Source organism: Pleuronectes platessa, chromosome 11 (genome assembly GCF_947347685.1).
Source record: "Pleuronectes platessa chromosome 11, fPlePla1.1, whole genome shotgun sequence".
In the NCBI taxonomy this organism is placed as follows: Eukaryota; Metazoa; Chordata; class Actinopteri; order Pleuronectiformes; family Pleuronectidae; genus Pleuronectes; species Pleuronectes platessa.
Window position 1 is genome coordinate 10,007,314 of NC_070636.1, and position 14,401 is coordinate 10,021,714.

General features: G+C 39.2%; 2 protein-coding genes across 2 annotated transcripts; both read right to left on the reverse strand.

Moving 5' to 3' along the window:
• Positions 1–3,321: 3,321 nt before the first annotated feature.
• Positions 3,322–6,396, reverse strand: LOC128451168 (procathepsin L). The gene is made up of 9 exons (XM_053434947.1): positions 6,109–6,396; positions 5,708–5,808; positions 5,240–5,382; positions 4,891–5,088; positions 4,628–4,819; positions 3,990–4,155; positions 3,801–3,906; positions 3,580–3,683; positions 3,322–3,466 (listed from the first exon to the last, which is right to left on the reverse strand). Exons 2-8 carry the CDS (start codon positions 5,805–5,807, stop codon positions 3,584–3,586), a joined length of 1,005 nt encoding a protein of 334 aa, XP_053290922.1. The 5' UTR covers position 5,808; positions 6,109–6,396; the 3' UTR covers positions 3,322–3,466; positions 3,580–3,583.
• A 1,318-nt stretch (positions 6,397–7,714) lies between these two features.
• On the reverse strand, positions 7,715–10,775 carry LOC128451085 (procathepsin L). Its single transcript, XM_053434850.1, has 9 exons — positions 10,558–10,775; positions 10,134–10,276; positions 9,815–10,005; positions 9,490–9,517; positions 9,203–9,394; positions 8,554–8,719; positions 8,355–8,460; positions 8,025–8,128; positions 7,715–7,876 (listed from the first exon to the last, which is right to left on the reverse strand). Exons 1-8 carry the CDS (start codon positions 10,655–10,657, stop codon positions 8,029–8,031), a joined length of 1,026 nt encoding a protein of 341 aa, XP_053290825.1. The 5' UTR covers positions 10,658–10,775; the 3' UTR covers positions 7,715–7,876; positions 8,025–8,028.
• Positions 10,776–14,401: the final 3,626 nt, after the last annotated feature.

The following is a 14,401-nucleotide window of genomic DNA, read 5'->3' on the forward strand; positions in this document are numbered from 1 at the left end:
CGACTTTTATTAGTGAAGTCGAAGTTATTTTTTAATAGAAATTAGAGAACATTATATATAAATATGTTTAAAGGGCAGATAGTCAATGCAGCAGCATCTGTTCCTTGACTTCTTTTGTCCCACGCGCAGTAAAACTGAAGAGCCCATGATAAGTGAACCCAAATATTTTTGGGCATTGTAGATTTATTTATAGCTGACTTGATGGATTACAGATGAGTGAAACAACCTTCCACTGCCTCGAGGTTCAATGGAGATGTAAGAATAATGACTTAAGTACTGCTGTTTAGCTGGATTACATGCAAAAGCCTTGAGCATTACAAATTAAGGTTGAAAGAAGCTCGGATTCTATTATGGGATTACACACATTTTGGTGTGAGTGTTGCAAATCTGGCCCATATATGTGTGTGCTACCCTGGAAACAATGTTACAACGCCAAACCTGGGTTGAAGTTAATCAGTGTCCTCAATAAGGGTGATGAGGAGGTTGTACAGCTGAACAGGGACGCTGTGTGTGGAGGGAGTGAGCGAGGCCAGAGCTGTGGAGGGAAAGAAAAGCAGTCGATGAAAACCAGTGGAATTCATCCATCCATGCATACAAACAGGAGGGGAGATGGAAAAAAGGTGAGTGTTTGTTTATCAGAAAAATGAGAAGAATGACAAAGTGATTAAAGTCACTGTATCCTCCCTGTGATCCGGATCCACACCAACATTTCACCGGTTCTTTCCCGACCCACACGGCATTCTTCTATCTGGTAGATTCAGAGTAATCCGCTCTGTAGTTTTCTGTGTTATCTTATCAACAAGCTTACAAACAAACTAAAAAGCAAACATAACATAACCTCCTTGTTGACGGTGATGGCAAATAAGGACATTTATATATATATATAAACTTAACTTGGCCCTAAAAGAAAACTACATGATGGTACTGATGGCAAAATACAGCGTACTGTACAGCAACATATTTAAAGTAACTGACCAAACCAAGACACAAGAGGATGGAACAAGCATGATCTATAGCTTTGTGTTCATCTTTGTGCTATAGATAGAAAAGGTCGAATTACAGTAAAGATGGGAATCAACAACTTTATAGTTTGCAGCCATAACAATGTTACACTGGCTCGTCTAATGAGTATAATGCATTCTGGTCTTAGCTTGTCAGGTAGTATCAAATTCCATATTTGTATTGTATATGATAAAACATTTTAATATTCCCTCTGTTGGTTTGGTCATAATCTCAGTGTATATGGAAACTGATTATCAATGATTGGCTGGATCAAGTTTCAGGCTGGGAAGATGTGATGAGGGGATGTTCTTGACAGCTCAAAAGTAAGACTGTGAAATATTTTGACAGTAATAGAGGTCAAAGTACAACCTGCTGGGTTATTTCTCTAAAATCCACATTATCTTTTTCTTTTCTATTTAATTTTTTTACCACATCAGTCAAGAGTTTATAATTTCAGCCTCTCTCTGCCTCTGCCATTGTGTCTCATGTTCCTATTTGCCTGTCAGGTCTCTTTTCACTTGTACCTCTGCTTACTCTGCGAGCCTGTCCCCGCCTGTGAGGAATGAATCTGAGATAACCTTTCACAAACCACAGAATGCGACAGAAAGTAAAACTGTGTCAGGGAAGATTAAAAAGAGAAAGGAAAAGCCATCCAATCCAAAACAAACTACAAAGACAGCAGAAAGCAGCAAGGAGGAGATAATACTTTTCCTAAAATGTGTTTTCCACTTCTGAAACTTCCTGCCCATTGCCTTGGTGTGTCTCGTCTAAACTGGTACAAGCATCGAAGACAGATATGATGAGACATATGGATAAGATGAATTTCCCCCCCAAAAAATGAATCTTTTCTTTAAAATGTAGATAAATCTGTAAGTCAAGCAACGATTTCACTAACTTGATATCCGCACATGCACGAAAATATGTATGAATAAAGTTTATTTGTACCATTAATACAAGTTTTAATATATGTGTGCACAGAGCAGAGTATAAGCACTTTGCATGCCCGGTTCCAAAAGGCGCAAAATGAATTTACTTACTTGCTTTAACACATAAGCCTGGACTCGGGGCAAATCGTTTCATGAGGTTAATGTGCAAAGCTAAAGCTATATATACATTTAATGGCTGACACTGTTTATGTTGACCTTTGCCTGTGTGTTTATTTATTTAAAGGGAACCAGACGATGCATATTAATTAACATGCGTACTTGGGTCCAAAATGTAAATCTGCCCGATTTAGCCGTAAAGGCTGGTTTTCATCCACAGTTCCTGGCAGTTTGATGTCAGAAATCAGACAGATAACAAATACAGAAGTTTATGCAAAGACAAAAACTAAGGCACATGGAAAAGATGAGAACTAAATGTCCAACAAACCACTAGTCTTTATCCTGTTACAACAATATAAAAACATGAGAATCCAGCTAAATAAATTAGGGTAAAAATTCATACGTACAGAGAAAAATGTGTGAGATTAAAAAGAGAAAAAGAAAAGTCCTAAATAAATAAAGCAAATCACATAATAAGCGCTTTAGTTATAAACTATTTTATTTATTCATTCATTTTTATTTTTGGTCGTCTTTATTGACAGAACAGAGTGTGAACAGTGCAGATGTTTCCAGGAGGACTCCAGCCTGCACCTGTGAGATGCACTCGCTGCCAGATGAGCGAGGGGGTGTCCCTACTTCAACCTTGTCGTACCTTTTTCTCTGAAACACAATCATTTATTTGCACCAGCTGCAGGATTGATAATGTACATTTGCATACGACTGCAGCAAGAAGCCACAGACAACTGCACAGTCGGTATGGGCACATGTTGTGCTTTGCAAACATTCACATACTGTGTGCTTCATGCAGCTCAAGATATTTTTCTACTCATAAACCCAACAACACAGATCATCAGTCCTACCACTGCTGTGATTATACGCTTTTAGGCATATTAAATAAAGAAAATTAAATTTGTATACGTTCACATTATATTGATCTAAAGCAACAAAGCGTACGGAAATAATAACCATGATCCATTGCAGATATATTCACACTGCAAATTAATAACTGTATGAGGTCATTAAAATGTGATTGAGAAACTCTGAGCTAAAGGGTTAATTACAGTTTTTGCAAAACACCTCCAGCCAACAAGTAATACATTAACTAAATGTATTATTATTCGTAGTTTATCATCCTCTGGCGGCCTTGCATTTGTGTTGTGGAGGCAAACTTTAATGGCCAAATAACACTTCACAATTTACAAGGCCCAGAATATCAGCGAAGCCACAGTGATGGATGAACGGACGATAAAAGAAAAAAGCAACAAACACACAAGGGTTACATTTATTTCTTCACATTTATTTACAATCAAAGTTATTCTATTATTGCACCAGGGTACAGTTCAAACAAGAAAAACATCAGTCAAGTGATAAGTCCGCTGCTCTATGGAATTAAAGTTAATTATGTGGAACAGATGAAAGACCTGCAAGTACAATAAACAACAACCGGTTAGTGCATGGTAAAAACACCCAATCACACAGTTTCAGGTTTATCTGGGTGTTTCCCAGAGGAGAGTAGGACGGATCATGACCTCACCTTCTCAGACCAGGGGGTAGCTGGAGGCAGTAGCGATGCCACACTGGTTGTGTTTGTTCCTGGTCATCCTGATGTATCCCTTGTCTCCCCAGGAAAGACCCCAGCTACACAAACACACATCAGCCACCATGTTCAGCTGTTTTATATAGAACTGAATCATTGTCAAAAACAACAGCATAACGAATTAAAAAAACACTGATATACTAATAAGTTGTATCTACCTATTCTTGACCAGCCAATAGTCATGTCCGCCTTCACTGCCGTATCCCACAGCGAGAACACCGTGGTCCAATTCCGTGCTGCTGCAACCCGGCTCATCATACACTCCTGGAAACACACACACATTAGTCAGGCTCGTACATAGGTAAGTACACAGTTTTTCATATTTCTTATGAGGATGTTGTATGGACCTGATTCATATAACTGGAAAGACTCATTAGAAGCATCAATGGCCACAGACACGGGTCCAACGGTGGCCAGAGCCTCCTTCAGGGCGTCTTCATCACCTTGCTTTATATCAACAAAGCCGGTGCATTTGGCACCGATGGTAGCAGGGTTGTAACGGCACTTTCCATCCTAATTCAGAGACAACATCACAATATTATGAATAACCTTATTTGTGTGGCACATTTCAAAAACAAACATTAATACTTTTAAAGTCATAGAAAGCAGATAAAGTGTGTAGTATCTTTAAAAGTAACGGCAAAGGGAAAGGATAAAATAAACTTAACGTAATAGAGACAAACAATAACCATATTAGTTTTACAAAGTTGACACATCAAATACTAGAGGTCTTGAATAGTTCTTGTAGACTTTGACCTGAGAGCCGGCCAGGGTTTAGGTGTTTGAAACGTTGTGTCCACAAGGTGGCAGTATCTCTCACATGAACCCAAAACACAATCTCAACTCACCTCTACTCTGTCTTCTTAGAATCAATAATGAGAAATGTCTGTTTTGGACTGTTTACAGTAGCTGCATTCAAATAAAGTGACTTACATCCACATTGAATGCATATTGTTATTTCAACCAAGCCAGAGTTTTTTGTTACCTCAGCCTCATACGGGTAGGAGTCCTCTGTGTCTATACCTCCGTTGGCCTGGATGTAACGGAAGGCATCGTCCATTAAGCCTCCATTGCAGCCCTCATTGCCATAGTCCCCAGAGCAGTCCACCAGCTGCTGCTCACTCAGGGACACCATCTTCCCTGTCTTCCTGAAGTTCTGACCCTCCAGCGAACCAGTCTGGAAGAGGGTGAAGTTCATTTGAGACCAGCAAAACAAATCATCTGTGTTATTGGAAAGGTTTTACATACTGTACTGAAGGCCCAGCAGGAGCCGCACTGCTTCTGGTCCTTGACGTCAGTGACGTAGCCCTTGTCCCTCCAGTCGACAGTTTGTGGCAGATCGGTGATTTCAGGCGACCGCAGGAAGGTGGAGCCACCACGAGGCAGAGAAGCGTTGAAGGAGCCCAGGCAGCCCTGAGAAATCAAGCGCTTGTACTCCTCATTTTCCTGGGGAGGAGGGGCAAAAATAGAGAGGCGTTCTGACCATAATGTCAATAACAGTGTCGTCTTGATCTTGCTTAAAAATATATTTTTTTAAAAGACGATGTTTTTGTGTAAAAATTCCACAAATGGCGCGTTAAACAGCCGTGTAGCATACCAGGTCAGCAAAGTAGTTCATGCCAAGGCGGTAGGATTTGATGCCCTGATCGGCCATGATATTGTGCACCAGTACCAGTTTGCGGTTTTGGAGCCAGATTTGCATGCGGTGAGACTCCTCTGATGGAGAGTTGTAAGATCTTCCTGCCAACCAGAGACGGAAAAAATCAGAGGACATTTAGACATAAAACAGGTTGTAAATGATGCTGTTTAGAGTCACTTGGATGACACAACAGGATCCTGTCGGCATCCATCGGCAAAGTGCTGAGTAGATAATGAGTGATTTTTCCTTTTGGGATGAACTATCCCTTTAAGTGTAACTGAGCACACATTTCTCTAAATTTAACTCTTACATCATAAGGCCTATAAAGTCTGTAGGCCTTATAGATAAAGCCTCTTCAGACGACGGAAATTCTTCTATATTTGACCATAAAATAAAACAGTCTGAGAAGAGTTCACACTGACTCACCAAACTTCAGTTTCCAGGCGTGGAACTCCAGGTCTTCCAGGGACACGCTCGCACAGCTGGCCACGGTCAGAGCAGCGACAACAACCAACAGCAGCTTCATTCTGAGCGACAAAGAAGAGACAAAATCCAATGTGACTTGAAGTTGAGACTGAACTCTCTCTCAAAAAAAACGTTTCCTGTCTGCTCCATCACAGAATCAGCTTTATTTCCTGGTTTCAATGAACCTCAGTTTCATTCCTCTCACAAACTCCTTCTTATCTTTATGAGTCTTTCTTTCTTCTTTGCAGCAGCGCACCAGCAGTTCAGGAAGTGTGCCTATGTGTATGTGTATGTGTATGTGTATGTGTATGTGTATGTGTATGTGTGTGTGTGTGTGTGTGTTTGTCTGTGTGAGTTCTTACCTGCCCGTATGTCGATGTGCACGGTGAAGTCGAAGGTACAACCACCAGGTGATGCAGGGCCGACACCAGAGCGACACTCTTATATACAGCTGTGTATGTTTATGAGTTGCAGTGCGTCCAGTCAGGTGTTTTTTAGCAGCTCACAAAGTCAGAGAGAGCAAAGTTCGATTGTCAGCAGCTCATTAAGTTAGAAAGAGAAAAGGGGAAGAGTCAATCATTGAAACAGGGAATGAGGGAGTCATGTGTTGTGACCGCATGATGCCGGTTTTCTGGTAAATGTATTTTTCAACCTAAGCAAAACGAGGAACATCCGCATTATGATCTCATCAGCTACTTCCCTTGGAAATCTTCCAGCCACATAAAGAAGCAGCACTACAGTCATGTCTGTTTGTGTGAAAATTACCTGTCATGTAGGGATGGGGAATTCTCTCAAAGAACAAAACCAAAACACAAAGCAACAATGACACTTGTGCTACTTTCCGCCTTGTTGTAACTTACTATTTAAATTATGACACTCAAGGTGGAAGTGTTTCAATTTCTCAGAAATGTCAGTGGCACATTACACCCACTCACTGAGTGTTTGTTCAAGGGATTTACCTGAATGATCAAGTGTTATTGGAAATTGTGCCACCCACTCTCCCTTTATGATAATAATACTAACATTAACAACACATTTCATTTATACACCATTTTTATTAATTATGTTAAAAACTTGCATATAATACTATGGGTTAACGAAAAAGAAGTAAAACAAACTTAAAATGACAAAAACAAAACAATAAATCAAATGTTCTCAAAAAGCTTTTAAAAAGAAGCAACTTCCATTTGGCTGAAGTTCTATTGACGTTGACGAATATTGATATATGAAAATCTTTGTTCTGTCGCAAATGAATGAGTTTGGCATTCAGTAACATTCATAAACATATAATACACACCCAACCACAATCACATTTATGATTCTCTACATTTGATTTACTGTATATTTTTGTTTTTAGTCCTAACTGACAGAAGCATCAAACACAGATATGATAAAGAGCTTTGAGACATGAGGGTGAAATCAGTTTTCCAAAATATGCTTTCCATAAATGCACAACCTTTCTTCAAGACATTTTCCCCCAACTTGACATGCACACATTCAAGAAACTATGAGTAAAGTATATCTGTAACATTAAAAAGGCTTTTTCATAAATGTGTGCACAGAGCACAGACTCTGCAAGCTCGGTTTAGAAAGGTGCTATATAAATATGATTTCACTTCCTTGAACACATAAGCCCCGACTCAGGGCAAACAGTTTAGTAAGTTCACTGTGTGGCGAGCTGAAGTTGTGTGTACTGGGATTCCTGAGGAGTTTTCATATTTATTAATCATTTAGAAATTATAGAAATAGGGTACACAGTTTGTCAGTAATAGAGTGTTTCACTTCTTTACACAGTTTCTATAAACGTTAAAGAGGAGGTCACGGGGTCTTAAATTGTGAAAACTTTGAGCTAAAGGGATAAAAAAAAACAGTGTTGTTCAAATACCTCCAAGCAACATGTACAATTTAAGAATATCAGCGAAACCTCTTTGACATGTGAAACGAGAATTAAAGGAACAACATCACAAGTATTTTTCAAGCAAAAAGCTTTTATTTCTCAATTTTAAAAGAATAATTGTATTAAAAGTACACCATGGTACAGGGACTCTCAGTCCAAAAATCTACTACAGTCGAGTGATAACTCAGCTTCTTTAGGAAATTAAAGTTAATGCTGTGTCGCAGAAGAAAGTCCTGTAAATACAATAAACAACAACCAGTTAGTGCCCAGTACAAACACACATACACACACTTTCAGGTCGATCTGTGTACACAAACCTAAACGTTTCATTTAAATAGCAAAGAGAAAGACAGAAGAGAGTAGGAGGCCTCATGACCTCACCTTCTCAGACCATGGGGAAGCTGGCTTCAGAAGCGATGCCACACTGGTTCCCACTGTCCCTTTTCATCTTGATGTATCCCTCTTCTCCCCAGGCTGTACCCCAGCTAAACAAACATACAACACCAACCATATTCAGCTGCTTCATATAGAAATGAATCATTGTCTTAACAACAGCATACTGAAAAAAAAACATTTATATAATAAAAACCTAAGTGATTGCAGTGAAAAGAGGATAAAACCCTCTTGGCTGAGATTCACTATGTTTTAGTTCAGCTGACTGTCTCAGCTGTAACAGTTGTAACATGCAATTCAATATATTTGTGTACCAACCTATTTTTGACCAGCCAATAGTCTTTTCCATTTTCTTTGCCGTAACCCACAACGAGTGCATAGTGGTTCGCGAATGTGCTGCTGCAATCCGACTCATCATACACCCCTTGAAATACGAATACATTGGTCACATTAGCTTGTATGATAAATACATAGTTTTCACATTTCTTCCAGAGTTTGAAAAGGATGTTATATGGACCTGATTCATAGTTGCGGAAAGAGGCCAAAGAAGCATCGATGCCCACAGAAATGGGTCCAATGGTGGCCACAGCCACCTTGAGGGCTTGTTCATCATTCTTTAGTACATCTTGGTAGTCGGAGCATGTGGCAATAATTTTATCAGGGTGGGAACTGCAGGTTTGCTTCTAATTCAGAGACAACATTATACTAATATTAATAACTTTTTTATGTAGCACATTTAAAAATAGGCAATACAAAGTGCTTCAAAAAGAGGAAAAATAATAACAACACAGAACATCACAGACAAGAAGCAAATTAATACAATGTCATATAAAAATCGAAGACTGCAGATAAAAATTCTACAAAATGTTGCAAATGGAAAAAGTTAAATAAATGACAGCAAAACAAATCTACTTGATTTTCCATGTTGACACGTCATGGGTGCAAATGAGAGAATGTTTAAAAGGGTCAATGTGGACTATGTAATGAGAGGCAGCCAGAGTTTAGTTGTTCAAAAGGTTTATTCCACAAGATGGCAGTATTGCACATCTCTCCAACTCTTTTTTTTTTCTTTCTTCGCATAACAATGGCAAATGTAGTTTCAGACCGTATGCTGTACTTGCATTCAAATAATGTAAGTTATACACACATAGAAGTTTTCTGTTTACCTGAGCCACATATTTGTAGGTATCCTTCATTTCTATACCTCCGTAGGCCATGATGTATTTGAAGGCAGCCTCGACTGAGCCTCCATGGCAGCCGCTGCTGCCGTATTTTTCAGAGCAGTCCACCAGCTGCTGCTCACTCAGGCTAACCAGATTTTGTGTCGTCTTGAAATGCTGACCCTCCAGCGAACCAGTCTGGAACAGAGTGAAATATAATTGTGACAAAAAACATTTGAGTTACTGGGACAGAAGACTTGGACTTTTTTGTCCCTTTGGGCAAATTATTTTACCGTACAATTACCACAGAAGGACACATCACTACAGAGGCAACACACCGATTAGACAAAACATGACATGCAACATAAAACATGTACAAGTGTAGTGTCATGTATTGCTGCAATGACAGAGGATATGAAGCTCCTGCTGAATTGGACCCTTCACCATTTAAGTGTTGGTGAGTGCTGGTCATGTAATGGCTCTGTCGCTCAGGTATGTTATTTTTGATGTGGGAAGGCCAGTGATTTTAGAAGCAGTGTGTGTGATGCAGGTGAGTTTGTTTTTGTTGGTGACAGAGAGCATGTTGTAGAAACAGGTGGCCAGTTGGGTTTTACATACTGCACTGAAGGCCAGTCGCAGGCACACTTCTTTTGATCCTTGACAGAGGTGACTAAGCCATGAGCCCTCCAGTCCATGCTCTGTGGCAGATGTTGGCCAATAGCATGCAACAGCTTAGAGACGAAGTGCTGGCGAGGCCTAGAAGCATTGAAGGAGCCGCTAGAGAAATTTCGTGTGAACTCCTCAGGTTCCTGGTGAGGAAGGACAAAAGTTCAGAGAGTTACTTTATCCAAAATGTTGATCACAACTTTGTCATAATCTCACTGCAACAAAATTACACTGGTGGCATTTAGTACAGGAATTCAGGGACATATCATACCATGTCAGCAAAGTTGGTCATGCCAAGTCGGTAGGAGGAGTTGCTCTGATCAGCCATGGCATTGTGCTCCAGCACCGCTTCACGGTTTCTGAGCCAGATTTGCATGTGCTCGGCCTCCTCTGATGGAGAGCTGTAGGATCTTTCTGCCAACCAGAGACGAGAAAAATCAGAGGACGGAGAATCGGGAAAAATGACAATTTTTTCAAGAGATAGTTCACTAGCTGACAAGTACAATTTCAGACACAAACATTTGAATCCTTTTGGAGATTTAGATTTTGGGTCGAGTGTATCTGAGTACAAGGTCTCTCCAAATTCCAGCCTAAATTTTTTGGCCTAAAATGTCAGTTAGCCTTATTGATAAAATGTTAACATATACTCTATTTAATAAAAGAAGACAGCTTGAGAAGCTTTAACACTGCCTCACCAAACTTGAGTTTCCAGGCGTGGAACTCCGGGTCTACCACGGAGTCGTTGGCACAGCTGACCACGGCCAGAGCAGCAGCAACAACCAACAGCAGCTTCATCCTGGCTCACGAAAAAAAAGCAAAGAGTTGAGACTGAACTATCTTAACTACAGATTTGCAAAGTGAAGTTTGCAGTACAACCACCTGCAAGTGATGCAGGACTATGGCAGAGGGCTTCTCTTATATTGTCACAGGGGTGCCATAGTGGGCTGGTGGTGTGGGTGGGTGGTTGTGTATGGGAGGGAAGCTGGGTGTGGATTGGGGGGTTCGTGACTTCACAGGGCCCCAAAAGGGGCCAGGCCAAGGGCCTGAATTTTTTTTTTTTTACATTTTTCGTTTCAGAGAGGGACCAAGCGAGAGAGAAAACCTGCACACTGAGATCTACGAGAGCATTCTCAGAGTCCACAAAAACAATTACTTACAATTAATGCTTTGCTGAACTCGGCCAATTTCCTCTTTTAATAAGAATTCAAGAAAGAGCCATCTGAAAATTAGGGACCCCAGCTCCGACCATTGCAAAGCTCTAATCTCACATATGAGGAAATCAGACGTCCTCCACAGAAATTAGAGACACAGTCCCAGATTTTTGATTGACCGCCTGACCAGTCCAAAATGCAACACCTGCTTGGGTGAAATAGTACCAGTGGCCAAGAAGCAGCAAAAGATATCGATGCATGTCACAACCTAAGAGACAAAAATAATTTGTATAAGAAAACTATAATAATAAAATAAAGTATGTGTGAGGGACATCGTGTATAGAGAGAGGAAGGTGGCCCACAGAGTGTTTGTGTATGAGGCCCAGGATGTTGTGCTATAACCCTGTAGAGCCATATGGTTATAACTTGCAGTGTATCCAGTCAGGTGCTTTTTAGAAGCTCATAAAGTCAAAGAGAGAAAAGGTGAGACTGTCAGCAGCTCATTAAGTCAGACAGAAAAAAAGTCAGTCAACCATTGAAATAGAGAATGAGGGAATAATGTGTTCACCGAGTTATGAGCATTTTCATTGTGGGTACACCTGCTGCCTTGCATGTGCCAAGGTGGCCAAGATGCAATCTAGTTATATTTTCATCTGTTTTCTTGTGTTGAGCGATAAAAGCAACGTGTCTGAAACATCCTTTGTAATTTGGTTCAATGTGCAGTGTGTAAGATTTAGCTAAATAATCTATTGGCAGAGGAGATGGTGTTTAAAGATGTGATTGGGCTAACCCAGTGCCAATTTAAAAAAAAAATGTATGAGTCAACCCCACAAAAGGGTATTGGCCTAAAAGTCACTTTACAAAATATACACTCACCCACGAGTTTGTTTAAGAGATTTACTGGAATGATCAATATGTTATTAGACTGACCTTAAAAACTCAAAATTGAAAACCATCCAAGGAATTTGACTAAAATGATTTTCATAAAGCAGTAAAAATTACTATAACAAAAAGATGCTAATCAATTATTCTGTACAGCTTTTAGAGAGGAGACACTTCTACATTTGACTTAAGATTTAGAGATGAAAATGTTTTATTTCATCGCAGTAATATTCTTATACATATAGTACAAAAACAACTCATTTACATGTCTGATTCATACATTTGATTTACTGTAATTTCATTCATGAATCATATCTGTTCTTCAAAACTCCCTTTCTGTTTCCACACACACTTCAACAAGTGTTGATCTGTTCTGCGAATTTTGCCCAACGCGATATTGTCAGTAACATAAAATGTAAATGCTATTTATCGATTAAAAAAGACAGAAAGAAGATTGACCAAACGAACTGAGAATTTTGAACTCTTTAAATCAACAACTTTCACAGTTGTTTCAACAATGTGTTTAGCTCAGTGGTTTAAGATGCTGAGAGGTCATGGGTTCAAAACCAAGCAAGGCCAAACTTTTTATTTTGCTTATTTACTGCTTTTAATGTTAAAAAAATTTGATGAACAAATCTATAAGTCTGTATTTAGTGATGGTGAATGCGCCATCTTATGATCAATTTCAAAATGAACTTATTTCATACAACAAATATAAGAAATATAATAATACCCCCCAGATAGTTACAGGGAGTTACCAGTTAACCCTGGTTGAAGTCAATAAGAGGATGGATTTGTCGTCTGTCAGACTGTCACAAGGCTCTTGACGTGACCTCAGACCATAATGACTCAACGACTCACGGCTTTTGAACTCTTTAAATCAACAACTTTCACAGTTGTTTCAATGAAGTGTTTAGCTCAGTGGTTTAAGATGCTGCGAGGTCATGGTTTCAAAACCAAGCGAGGCCAAATATTTTATTTTGCTTATTTACTGCTTTTAATGTTCGAGACTTTCTGATTAAAAGTTAACCATATACAAAAATTTGATGAACAGATCTTTTAGTCTGTATTTAGTGATGGTGATAGCACCACCTAATGATCAGTTTCAAAATGAATTTATTTTTAGCTCCTCTGTGCATTGTCCAATCAGCCGCAAACTTCTTTCACACGAAGATAATAAACCCCCCAGAAAATTACAGGAAGTTACCAGGAAACCTGAGAGGATCCTAGCTTTTCCAAATGAACATCCCCTAATCGTTACAGGAAGTTACCAGGAACCCCAAAGGGATTCCTGGTAACTAACCCCCCCCCCCCCCCCCCCCCCCCCCCCCCCCACCCATTCTAAATTTCTCGATAGGAATCTTCTAATTTCAGTTTCATTTTGGCTTGAAAAGATTTTTTAGATATTTTCGTTTCCTAAAATGTAGGCAATAAGAGGATGGATTTGTCATCTGTCAGACTGTCACAAGGCTTTTGACGTGACCTCAGACCATAATGACTCAACGACTCAAGTTTAAAGAGCTCATTAAACTCATTTACCACTCATCTCATGCTCCTGCCTGTTTGTTAGTCTCCTGCAGATCAAGAGTTCAGTGTAAACTTACTCTGTGTGCAAAGACTCTGGTTCTGCCCTATTTGAAAAGAACACATAATAGTTCGGCCGCATTTAAAAGCAAAAGACACAAAACAAATTGATGTATCTTATCTGTTTGTAATTATTTTAATGCTGTATAACTTTAAAATTTGCAAATAAAACGCAAAAGACTCAAGCAGTTTAACAAGAGTTGAATAAGTACTTGTATCCTTTAAGTTGAAGAACCAATAACACAAAAACACATAAGAAATGCATACATATCACAAGTAAAAGTCCAAAAATTCTAAATCCTTAGTTGTGTTATCAACAAAGTGTGGAACTTACGGTATCAAAAATTTGCACTTTTATTAAGTATTAGATAACATTCCTGTTGTGTCGTTCGGTTTTGAACCACAGCCATTTGTTCAGGGACAGTGCCAGAGCTCACATCTGCCCCTTCCCGTACACAGGTGGAAAGAGGGGGGGCCAGGGGGGGGGCTTTTGAAGTCTTTAAATCAACAACTTTCACAGTTGTTTCAACAAAGTGTTTAGCTCAGTGGTTTAAGATGCTGTGAGGTCATGGGTTCAAAACCAAGCGAGGCCAAATATTTTATTTTGCTTATTTAATGCTTTTAATGTTCGAGACTTTCTGATTAAAGGTTAACCATATAAAACAATTTGATGAACAGATCTATTAGTCTGTATTTAGTGATGGTGATAGCACCACCTAATGATCAGTTGTATCCTTTAAGTTGAAGAACCAATATCACAAAAACACATAAGAAATGCATACATATCAAAAGTAAAAGTCAAAAAATTCTAAATCCTACTCAAGTAAAATTATAGTAGTGTTATTACATATTTTGAATGTGAGTGAGGGACCTCTGAATACTTTCAGCATATATATGTATATATATATATATATATATATAT